Source organism: Malaclemys terrapin, chromosome 16 (assembly GCF_027887155.1).
Source record: "Malaclemys terrapin pileata isolate rMalTer1 chromosome 16, rMalTer1.hap1, whole genome shotgun sequence".
In the NCBI taxonomy this organism is placed as follows: domain Eukaryota; kingdom Metazoa; phylum Chordata; order Testudines; family Emydidae; genus Malaclemys; species Malaclemys terrapin.
This window is the reverse complement of record NC_071520.1, coordinates 28,419,408-28,432,040: the sequence shown is the minus strand read 5'-3', so window position 1 is coordinate 28,432,040 and position 12,633 is coordinate 28,419,408. Positions and strand designations below refer to the sequence as shown.

Here is a 12,633-nt window from a genome sequence, read left to right as displayed (position 1 = left end):
GGGGGGGTAAACAAAGTGGAGCAGGCAGGGAGTGGAGTAGGGCAGGCGGGGAGAGCGGAGTGGGGCCAGGCGGGGAAGGGGGGAGCGGAACGGGACAAGCGGGGAGTCGGGGGGGGGCGGAGTGGGGGCAGGCGGGGAGCTGGAGGGAGAGAGGAGGGGGGGCAGGCGGGGAGTCGGGGGGGCGGAGTGGGGGCAGGCGGGGAGCTGGAGGGAGAGAGGAGGGGGGGCAGGCGGGGAGCTGGAGGGAGAGAGGAGGGGGGCAGGCGGGGAGCCGGGGGGCGGAGGGGGGCAGGCGGGGAGCTGGAGGGAGAGAGGAGGGGGGCAGGCGGGGAGTCGGGGGGGGCGGAGTGGGGGCAGGCGGGGAGCTAGAGGGAGAGAGGAGGGGGGCAGGCGGGGAGTCGGGGGGGGCGGAGTGGGGGCAGGCGGGGAGCTGTAAGGAGAGAGGAGGGGGGCAAGCGGGGAGTCGGGGGGGGCGGAGTGGGGGCAGGCGGGGAGCTGGAAGGAGAGAGGAGGGGGGCAGGCGGGGAGCCGGGGGGGCGGAGTGGGGACAGGCGGGGAGCTGGAGGGAGAGAGGAGGGGGACAAAGGGGAGCCCCAGCAGGAGCAGAGCTGTCGAGGCAGCCGGGGGGGATGAGGAGGAGTAAGGGGGGAGCGGTCTTCCAGGTGGAGCAGGGCAAAGCAGGGGGGTCGCCGCACGCCTGAGGGGGAGCTCTCGGGGGGGAGGAGCCGCGGGGCCGGGGGCGGGGCCTCGCGCGGGGGGGCGGGGCGCTGGGGAGCCGCGGGGGGAGGGTGTATTGTTCCCGGCGCGGGGCATGCCGGGCCCGCCGCAGCCCGCAACATGGCGTCGTGCTGTCACCTGTGTGTGTGAGGAGGGGAGCAGGAGCTGGCCGCTGCGCCCCAGGCACGGCCGCCGCTAGAGATCCCAGCTCCCCCTCTTCCCCGCTGACAGCCCCCGGTCCCGCTTCCCCTCAGGGACCCCCGGCGCTCCGCTCCCGCCCCCCAGCGCGCGAGGGACCCTCTCCCTTCCCATCTCCCCCCGCCATGGGAGGGTAGCGGGGCCCGCCTCACTTCTGCCCCAGGATCTCCCGGTGCCAGCCCCATGGGGTCCCCGGCGGCCGCCGCGGCTGCGGACTCGGCCCAGTGGCTCTCGGTGAAGGAGGAGACCATCTTCCTACACGACGGGCTGATCCGGGTCACCGACCTGGCCGAGCTGCCCAGCGAGATCATCGGGGTGGCCGAGCCCGGGGACACCGAGCTGGAGGTGAGCCCCTCCCCCACCACACACCCCTGCCGGGAGGGGGGGCTGCTCCATGGGGCAGGGCGGGGGGTGTTAGGGGGTGTGTGGGGAGGTGAGGATGAAGAGGAGAAGGATGCACAGCGAGGGCTTGGGGGGGGGGCTGGGCGAGGATGGAGGTGGTGGGAATCAAGGTGAGGAGGGTGGTGATAATGAGGGGAAAGAGAGGATGGAGGTTTGGGGAGGTTGGGATGAAGAATGGTGGATGCAAGAAGGTGATGGATGATTTTGGGGGGTACTGAATCCAGAGAGCTAAGTGGTTCAGGGTATTAATCAGCCCCTACCTAATGGTGACGGGGATGGAGAGGGAATGAAGATGGAGGGTGAAGGATTGAAGCAAAATCTCCTTGTTTAAATCGGTAGGGTGAAAAAAAAATCGGTGTGTTCTAGAACAGCCTTTGATGTATTGATTTTTATTTATGGTTTTATCCTGATTTTAATTGTTGTTTTTGTATGGTTAGCAATTAAATCTATTTGTCCTAGTGCAAAGCATCTGGGATACTTGGGTATCTAGGTGCAGTATTTAGGCTGTTGTAATGATTATTATTAAAAAGCAAAGGGAACAGCTGGGTTATTCATCACAGCTTCTGCCCCTCCCACAAACGTTGGTAGCTCTGGTGGAAGGCAAATTGTGCAGCTGTGTGTATTTGTGTATTATGTAAAATGTGACTGTGTGTAGATTGCATCTATTCGGTAGACTGCATCTTTTGCTGTATGTCTCTCTTCTCCTCCTCCCTCTATCACCCCACCCTCTCTCCCTGGCAGCATAGCTTGCAATGACACAGGGTCTTTGTCAGAGAAGCAGAGTAGTTATCTAAGTGGGGATGGTTCAGCAGCTTTATCTGTGTATTGTGTTAGGTCAAAGGCATTTATTTAAGCCGCAACCCCTTTAGTGAGGGTTTGGCTGCATACCAAGGTGTTGCCAAGAACCCACAAGCCACAGCAGGTGCAGAAGCCTGCAGTCTTGACAAAATCACTGCTAGATTCTGGTGACAGGAAGCTAAATTTGCTGTTTATGAAAACTTCCTCCAGCTTTATCTAAAAAAGGAAGGTTATTATTATTTATTATTTATTTTGCTGACTCTGACTCTTTCCTCTCTGTGAGATGTCATTGAGGAGGGTGGGTCTAGGAGCACTGACTGGTTGTCATGAAATGGATATTGCACAAGTCACCCCCATAAAAGGCTCTCCCTATTTGTGTGATATCTCCTGTTTGTTTATTTTTTATATCTAAATGGCATGAATCCTCTCTTGTGATCTGAATCCACTTTGATTTTCAATGAAACATGTATTCAGAAATTGATTTAAACCTCACTATATACTTGTGGAAGCAGTAGTGAGCAAACCATCTAATTACTGTATTATAATGTCTCATGGGCATGCTTAGATCTCTAGTGTGCTTGTTCCCTCATGAAATAGTAAAGGATTCCTGTTTTTTTGTTTTTTTTTTTTGATACACTCTTATTTTCATGATTTTACAAACTAGACCAGAAACTTTCTCCAAAATGAAACTTGACATGAAGGGCCTTAGCATTGGAGCCTTACATGTCTCTAAAACTTAAAATAACCTGCCCTAAAATTATTAGTGGGGGAGGAGTGGAGCAGAGCAGGAAATGAAGTTTAAGGCTATCCTGTGTTTTATTACAGTTGTGTAAGGGGCTGTAAGCATGGTGTGGGTGTGATTTAAAACAACAACAAAAACCCTCTGAAATGGGAAGGCTAGAGTTTGAGTGCTATGTGTGCTTTCAGTATGAAACCTTTAAAATAGCAGTCTGCTATGATACCTTTGCTTGGTTGATTTGTAATCTTGAATTGGAGAGTATTGAGACACCAATATTTTGTGACACTGAAAATAGTAGAAGACCTTAAAATGAAAAGATACCTTATTTTTAAAAATTGGATTAGTATAGTATGCAGACTTAAATGCTTCTGGCCTTCGGGTGTGCAGAATTTTGATCAGTTGAGATTTTAAGTGACTGGTAAAAATGTTCAGTTCCTACCTACTACAGATTTTCAGTACTTTGCATACAACTTCTACTGTGCATTTTATATATAACTCTTATCCTTCCCTGGGAAACTGTACTGGATTTGTCCCAATAGTGAATATATTAAAAATATTTTGATGCATGGCTATATATTCATCCAGTAGATTGAGCCATTGCTATTCTGATTTGATGCATAATAAACAAATGTCAACTGTCCAAATACTCATCTGTTGTGAGATGATTGGGGATAGGGAAGATATGTTGCTGCTGCTTTGATTAATTCACTTTTATTTATACTTTTAAACTTGGCAAAGAGCACTCAACTCTGGATGGAAGCTTGTTTGGTATGTAGTCTTTACATCTAAAACAATTATATAAATGAATGGATATCCCTAATTCTAGGAATCTCTCTGCATTTACGTGAGAGAGAATAACATCCAAAGAAGTTACTTTGGTTTCTTCTGTATGTTTATTTGTAGTTCTTTAAAGTCTCATTCTCTTTTAAAATAAATGTAACAAGAACAAAAAAACCATTGACATAACACTAACATTGTGACAAATTGATAATAAACAGGGTATTTAAAGTTTAAACCTGACATTCCCACTCCTGTAAGATTTTGTTTGGTTTTTAAATGGAAGGTTATGAAATCTTTACACTCACATGGGGAAAATATGCTCTTGCAGCAGTGGTGCCGGTGCTGGGGGTGCTGCTGTACCCCATGACTTGAAGTAGTAAAAACAAACACCAAATACATGGTTTCCATCATCAGCAACCCTGTTATAACAATTGTTCCAGCATTCCTGCAGTATCCTTTAAAGATTAATTTCCAAATTTCAGTGTTTCAATAAATAAGCAGTCTTTTAAACTTGTATATCTGTGCACATGCAAAGTAAATATATGTACTATAAAAAGTCTGTATTTTCAGTGAAAAGTGAATATAAAAAAAGTGAATGCAATACTTGTAAAAGCTGCTGCAGTGATCAGTATTGATAATGAAGTCCTCTGCCAACAGAATATATACAACATATAGTCATTGTACAAGCTTCCCCATTAATATTCCTCAACCCTGATGTATCGGGATGAGAGTTTCAAGGTGTATTCAGTCCTTAGTTTCTCTGAGACTAACAAGGGTTGCCAGCAATGGAAATTGTTAGTCTCGGTCAAAGCCCCAGTGAACAAGTGATGACATTACAATGCTTTTTCACATAGCCCATCAAAGGGTAATACATTTTTGCTCTGTGCCATGTAGACTGGATTCAAACCAGTCGGTGACTTATGTGGAAGGCCAGCAGTTCTAGAGTTAACAAGTGGGAGGTTCAGTTAATGTAAAATGGCACTTACTTTGAAACTTTTCCACTGGGGAAATAAGTGTGAGAAAAGTCCAGTTTCTTCCATGTTAGTCATAGGACTAAGTGAAATATAAATGCCAGTGGTCCCACTGCTGTCTTAATTCTTATACTTTAAACTTCACGTATCTGCCTAAGAAAAACAGCAGTCATTGGGACATCCTCTCTTAATGGTCTTCAGGATTAGCCTGGGAAAATCCGAAGAATCCTGTACTTGGTGCTATAAATGCTGCTACACCTGTAGCCGGCCACCTAGGCCATGTCTCTGTCCTCATCTGATGAGGATCTAGTTACCTGTGCCCTTCTGTGATATGAGAGAGAGTAGCGATAGCAAGACTGCTGTTCAGATCTTGTGTGTTTTGTTGCAGTAGCAATAGGTTGTAGTTAGTGCTTGAATCATCCACATTGGGATCTGCAGTAGGTTGTTTTAGTTAATGTAGGTTTGACCCATCTGGGATTAACCATTTGTCATGGGTTTTAGCTCCCTGGAGGAGCCACAACTGTATGTGCCTAGAAAGAATTACTATTCCTCAGTAAGTGTGATTGTAGCCATATCTACTACTTAGACTTGAAAAACTTCGCAGATGCTTACTAGCTGATGGACTAACCCTTGAGATTATAGGGGAGCATCAGCTCTGCTATAGTTAAGGTTGACACATGTTGGTGCGCTCAAGGCCCCCCAGATGGCTTCATATCACAATCACAGTGCTGCCAAGTTTCTCCAACTAATCCCTCTTCCATTCAATACAGCTACACTTAATGGGGGGCATGCATATAATTCCAAATGATTGTCTGCTCGGGGGGGGGGGGCAAAATTAATGTTTTATTGGTGTGTAGTGTAACTTTATATTTCCTAGTTTTCAGAGGTTTGAGTTTTGTTGAACTGGATGTTCTGGAAGGATAGCACCAGGCAACCCTAACTCTGCATTAAGGAAGGTGTGGGTTTTTTGTTTTTTTTTCCAGAGAATAAATACAAAAGACAAGGGTGGGATCCCCATTAGCAAGGGGCAGTACCATTGTGAGAAACTGAACACCTTAATTCCACTGTTGGGATTTATAGCAGAATGCTGCTCCTGGAACTTTCTTGGGGGGCTCTGTTTCACAATGTCCTCTGGCTTAGCTTGTGTATTTATAAAGTCTCTGATCTCCCTGGCTGCAGAAAGAAGGGATGGTTCTCTATTATCTGGGCATTTACATCATACTTATCACTGTAATATGAGTACCTTTTCTACTCCTACCATAGCCCCTGATTTTCAGATCCTCTTCCACTGTAAATACTCCAGAATCTGTCTCTGCTGGTGCTCAGAGCTTTCCTAAGCAGCAGCGGTATGAAATGATCATGGTTCTCGAAAGTAGCACTGCTGCCCAGAAGGATGACACTGGATCAGTTTACTACTTGGCTCACATTTGGAAGGTTATCTTTGTCACCATAAATGAAAGCTTAAATTCTATGTAAGTTGACAATACTCTCACTCACCAGGGCAAATTATCCACTTGCTTTGTGAATGGATTTTTCAGCCTGTTCATTGTTTGTTTTCTTATGAAAGTAATCCTGAAATCTTGGCCTGTCCCACCAACAGTCTGACTTGCTCTGTAGTGTGGATGCTATTGTTAAATGTTTTGTATCACCAGTTACCTTTATTCAAATTTCAGTCACATTTAAAAAAACAATTCTGAAAGGCTCTAGTCCAAATTATAGATCAGCAGCCTGCAGAACTTCATTTTAAATCATAATCTAGCTACCTCATATGGAAAATGTTAGAGAACATATTTTTTGGAATTTATTCTGCAAACATCTATTACGAAGCATATTGCTTATCACCAACTTCAGTGAGACTACTTACTGCAGTAAACACGATGCTCTGCAGTGGGTGCAGGATGAGGGTCTGGATTCCTCTCCCCCCCCCCCCCTTTAGTAATTTGGATCCAAATATTTAAATAATAAAAAAAGCCAAATCAATATTTTCATATTATAATAGATTAAAACCTCCCACATAGATTTTTCTTAATATCTGTATGTATTTTAAATCTTTGCTGAGAGACAGTAGGATTGTTAACAAAGGAAGTGCAGGTAGAAAAACTAGATTACATTTTGATTGATATTTGTGTGCTCTTTTTATATACTGTGAAGGATACTAAGGATGTTTTAAATATTAGATTGTATGCATACATTTTAATTATTTTTTCTTATTTCTCCTATGGCATATTTCAAAGTGAGTGATTAAACTTATAGTGCTTCCACAAGGGAAACATAGTTCACGCTTTTAGCTGAGCAGTTAATCATGATTCTATATACAGCATAATATGAATCAGAGATTTTGAAGGAGGATATATGATTAAAATTACTTGACATATTTAAAAAAATCCCTGAACTCTGATTATAAATTGAAGGTACATCCTGCTATGTGTTGTGTTACAGTAGCTGAAAGACTTGTTAGGAGCAATGGAATACAGCAAGAGTATTATGTAGCAATTTTAAAATTATATGTATTTTCAGATTTGAAATATGCCAAATATAACATGTGTACATATACATCAAATGTAATTGCAATATTACAGTAACATTTTCCAGATACAATAATATTGATTTAAGAAGAACGAAATATAGAAATTGTTTGTGTTCATTGTTATTTGCAAATACTATCTTTTATAACCAAGAAATTCACTTGAGTAATGCTTGTTAGAGATCCCAGGCCAGACACCAACAGCCAGCAGACAAGCGTGCAGTTCCCTAACCGTCTGTGTGCTGTGAAGCCCTGGGTCAGCACTCTGACACTAGCAGCCTGCCTACAGCACAACAGCCCCAACCTGGTCTCCACCAGCCTTCCTTACCCCTTGCAGTGTGATCCCTCACCCTCCATCCCAGACTTCCCCAAAACCATCTGTCCTGAAATGTCCAGCCTTCTCCTGAAACATTCACAGGAGTAATAAGGGACATTGCTCCTTTAAAGAGACAAAAGCGCAGCAGTTTGTTTCTTTAACTGGAGTTAGTGATCACTGCAAGTCGGACATAGCACTGGATTCATTTAGAATAAAGGTAAAACAAGTTTATTTAATTGAAAAGAGTGGTTTTAAGTGAGTTCAAGTACAGTGGATAAAGACACAATGGTTGCAAGCAAATAAAAGTAAAATACACTTTCTAGTGGCTAAGACTTTCTTTCTTGCTACATACCAAGGAGTCTCTTACCATCTGGCATAGAGGTGTTCTTAGGGTCACACCTCCCCCTTACCAAACTGCAGGAAGATTAGCCACTGGCTGACCCAGAGGCAGCAGGTCAGAACCCTCTTTTCTTGGCAGGGCATCTGCCATCATATTTTTTTCCCCCTTCATAGGGAAATTTTGTTTTGTCTACTTTATTGGTTTACAGTCTCCTAGTAATAATATCACTGTATCCATAATTTCCCTCATTGTTGTTACAAACATTTCATGTGATATTAATGACCAGTGTTATTAGATTTCAAATTGGCATATTGCACATCACCTTTTAAATAAATATCATGACACAGTGTGTTAGGTATAGTGAGTATGTCAGGCCTGACAAGAGTAGCTGACACAGAGTAGTGAACTACCAGTGTGCCTCTGTGTCACAACCTCTTATTCAATTGTTTTTCTTCCCATCTATGTTGAGAGCAGTTTTAAAGAACATATTCTGTACATATTTTGTGATTGGCATATGCTTGGAGTAAATGGTGTACTGAGCTGATTCTATGGTGTTCATGTGATTTATGGCTTACTGCTCTTGAAGGCTTTACTGATTTCTGTTGTGATTTCTGTTGTGTCTCTTCAGAAATTGTATTAACCAGAATTGCTAGATCCTAGTACAGTGACACAATCCATCAGGCTGAGGGTTGAGAGTTTGTACACCGTATAGCATTTTGGAGCAGTTTAAATTTTGATATATTTTTGCTATGCATTTCACTTTGCAAGAATGTCTTAATCTAAGAAATTCTGGTATTTCTATCACAAAACTTGGAATTCACTATTTTGCACTGAGCTTTTTGCTTAAAGAATAAGTGACCACATAAGAAAGCAGTTGTCCATATATGTTACATGTGCTGGGGAGGAGACGGATGACCTTTTGGTTATGGGATGGGGCTGGAAGTCAAGAAGGGGGATTCTATTTTTGGCTCTGCTTCTATGTGCTTCGGTTCCCTCATCTGTAAAATGGGAGTAATACTTACTTAATCCAAAGGGTGTTGGTGAAGTGTATTGCAATCTCCAAGACATTTTGCTATGTAGGTGTAAGGTTTTGGATCAGTGTGTAGTAAGAATTCTATTCTTAAACTGATTATGTGGAGAAATAAGTGAGTCCTATCTAGAAATTTCAAAAACTCTCTCCTGAATTATAGCTCTATAGAAGAGGGCACTCTTCCTAACATGCTCACTGTGGTCTAGGTGTATAATAAATATATAATCAGATTATTTTTCCTAGTACTTCTAGATTATATTACATTTTACTTAACACTTTTTCAAATCCATAAAATTCCTTGCTAACACATTTTTCACTTCCATTTTTGACTAAGTAGGTCAGTAAAACTAATTTCTTAAGCCTGAAACTCTTCATAAAGTACATACAGTACATTTTACTAATTGAAACACAGTACATTGGAACAGTTACATTATTGGGATGTCTACAAGGAATCATTTTATGATAGTGCGTGGTTTAGATGCAACAATATTAACAAAAATGCTCCTTAATGGGGGTAGCCGTGTTAGTCTGTATCTACAAAAACAACAAAGAGTCTGGTGGCACCTTAAAGACTAACAGATTTATTTGGGCATAAGCTTTCGTGAGTAAAAACCTCACTATCCGAAGAAGTGAGGTTTTTACTCACGAAAGCTTATGCCCAAATAAATCTGTTAGTCTTTAAGGTGCCACCAGACTCTTTGTTGTCTTAATGGGGAAGTACTTGGCTAGTACCAAGTGGTATTTAACATCTTATTTTAACGCATTGTTAAAGTCTAAACTCCAGTCTTCCAATACAGAATTTGAAAATATCAATAAAGTTGAAATAAATTAACACCCCTATTCTTTAGGGGGGGAAATGCAATGAGATCTTTAAGGTCCTCAGGTGGAAGAGGGTCTGTTTTTGTTCTCTTTCAAAAGACGACATCTTTGGCAACATTCTGGGCCTTATTTTTGTGCTTAAGCATTGGTGTAGTGCTGGCTGGAAGCAAACAGTGCTATCTGCTAAATGGTCGCTTTCTATAGAACTCTGTATAGGAAGCAACCAGATACTTGGCTTGTGAAGTTGCATGGAGTCACCGCTAGAAGTGATATGGCTTCAGGCTGTAACAGATTTAAAATAAGAGAAAATACATACTATAAGCAGTGGCTATAATGTTATAGTTAGTGCTTGTAAAGTCTTGCATCAGTAGAGCACTTTGAAAACATGTCGTAATCAGTTCACAATACAGGATTTTTATTTCTAAAGTTTGAGATTAATATATTTCATATGTTAAAATTGTCTTACTCTAGATCTTTGGTCTTCAGAAATATTTCTAAACATGTATGTAAGCAGAATATATTAATGCTTATTACATTGATAGTTAAGTTCATACTTGATTTAATTACTAGAAAATTTTCATAATATTACATTTAGAACCTCTCTTCTGGCTATATGAATAGATTCCTTTGTAGCAATCTCCCCCACACATACCACCTGTTTAATATACTCTTTGATATATTCAGGAAGCTAACTTTCTTTGCTATGGTTTTTATTTTCTGTAATCTCTTTTACGGGCAAGGAAATTGACAAATTTAGTGATAAGGCACTAAGAAGCAGTTAAGACTCCTTGTGGTAATTTGAATAGCTATGTATTCAACTACTTCTGCTTTCCTTCTTTTATCCTAGAAGTACTAATCAAAGCTTAAATGCCATTGTTCTTGAGATATCAGGAATTCTAGCACGCTTAAAATTGGTTTAATCTCCTCTTGATACAGGCATATAAATTCCACCAACATCACTGAGAGAATCGAGTGAGTCGGTTTCAGCACAGACTGTAAACATTTGGTGATGGTTTTTGTACTGCAGCAGAAATAATGTATCTGCTTATGGTTATATGCGCACATAGTGTACTGCTGTCTGCAGAATTATGGGGTCCAGTCTTGCTACAGTTCACTTTCTTGAAATATAATCTTTTCTGTACACAAGCCCGTGCAACATTTTGTAGGTCTGAGGAAAATAAAAAAGTACTGCATCATCTAAAACCAAATGTCAGGAAAGGAAAAACCCCAAGACCAGACTCTGCATGATGCATCAAGTTAGGGATCAGAATGTAGGAGGTCTGGCCTAGTGGTCAGAACAGGAGTTGGGTCTAGTGGATGGAGCAGGTTTCCAGGTCGGGGAATGGAAGCGAGGATCAGAACCAGAGTCATCTGTCAGATACCAGAGAGTCAAGTTAAAGCTGGGTTCAGAGCCAGGACTGGTAGCTGAGGGTGAGGAGGGAGGCGAAAGGGCAGGGACCAGAGAAAAGGCAAGGATCAGGCACAGAGCCAGAGCAAAGAGGGAACTAGGGGTGAGGCGGGAGTAAAGAGCAGTGCAGGAATAGGATTGGATGTGGATTTCAGGAGGCAGCCAGAAACAGGGTCCAGTGCGGCAGCAGCAGGGAGTCTGCACGGTTGCTCGGACAGCCCACCGAAGACACTTCCTGGCTTTTAGTAGTCAGTGTGAGCCAATCTGGTGGCTGCATGCCTTTTGTGCTTTGATCAGATGGCCTGACATTCCAGGATTAGTGAGATGCTGCTTTGCTCATATCCATTGGTGGTGATGAGGGAGTGTCAGAGACCCAGGGCCCCCACAGCCCTAGATTCTAGACCTGCACTCTCAGATCCTTATGCATCTTTGGTTTTTGAGTGGTTTTTGCCTAGCCATTGTTTGTCTGTGGGTCAGTTGAGAGTTTAAAATATAGTCAAGGTCACTTGAAGTCATGGATAGATGCTCTTTTATTTACTTGAATGTACAAGTAAACAAATAGTTGTTTGAGTAGTTGTCCCTATGGGTGCTCCATTTTAAGTGTGTGCATGCGCCTATGCACTTTGAATCTGAGACTTTTGGTAGCAGTGACTCCCTGGATTCCATAACCACTAGCGCATACTTAACCATGGGCAGGTTTGTCATGATGTCCAACCTTATTTACACTACAGTAAAGCCCTCAAACCACAGCATGGCCTGCCTTCAGCTTCTGGGCCATATGGCAGCCTGTATATTTGTAATACCTGTCACCAGGCTTCATTCCCAATGCCTTCAAGCCTGGCTCAGAACTGTGTACGCTCCCAGCAATCACAACCGTGCGGGCAGGTGTCTATCCCTCAGAGAATTTTCAGTTCTCAGTTGGTAGAAGGATCCCCATAAGTTTGCATGGACGTTCAGTTCTTGTGTCAGCCCCGTCAAAAATCATCACCAGAGATGTGTCCCTACTAGGTTGGTGAGCTCACCTCCAGGGCCTCACACCACAAAGCAGATGGACTCCTCTTTTCACATCAGTCTACTCAACCTCAAATTAGTCTGGTATATGTGTAACCACTTTCTGCCTAAGATTAAGAGTCATTTAGAGTTATGGCAGACAAGTGTGACTATGTATTATATAAACTGTGAAGGAGGAGCAAGATCCCAATCCTTGCACACAAAGGCAATAAAACTTTGTAACTGGTGAATAACACACCAAATTGACATCTCACTAGCATATCTACCAGGTCTGCAAAACACCATAGCAGACACGCTGAGCAGACATTTCTGCCAACACCATGAATGGGAGTTGAGCAATCCTATCCTACAGAAGATTTTTTTCACCTGGGGCTTCCTGGAGATATAAACCTCTTCGCGACTCCATCTAATGCAAAATGCCAATGATTCTGCTCATGACGAGGTCAAGGTCTCAATTCTTTAGGAGGCACCTTTCTCACTTCTTGGCCTCAAACTCTGCTATATGCCTATCTCCCAACATTGTTTTTCCTCAAGGTCCTGAGCAAACTGAAGCTAGAGAAAGTGGTTATCATCTTCGCAG

The 12,633-nt window shown here is 43.1% G+C and overlaps 1 protein-coding gene across 5 annotated transcripts in view; it reads left to right on the top strand.

The window, feature by feature from the left end:
* Positions 1-848: 848 nt before the first annotated feature.
* The window catches only part of HECTD4 (HECT domain E3 ubiquitin protein ligase 4), a 107,767-nt gene continuing 95,982 nt past the window's right edge, over positions 849-12,633 (top strand). For all 5 annotated transcript variants that reach the window (XM_054006906.1, XM_054006904.1, XM_054006905.1 and 2 more), the window contains exon 1: positions 849-1,260. In XM_054006906.1, coding sequence (XP_053862881.1) covers positions 1,099-1,260 — 162 coding nt within the window. In that variant the 5' untranslated portion in view covers positions 849-1,098. The remainder of the gene's footprint in view (positions 1,261-12,633) is intronic.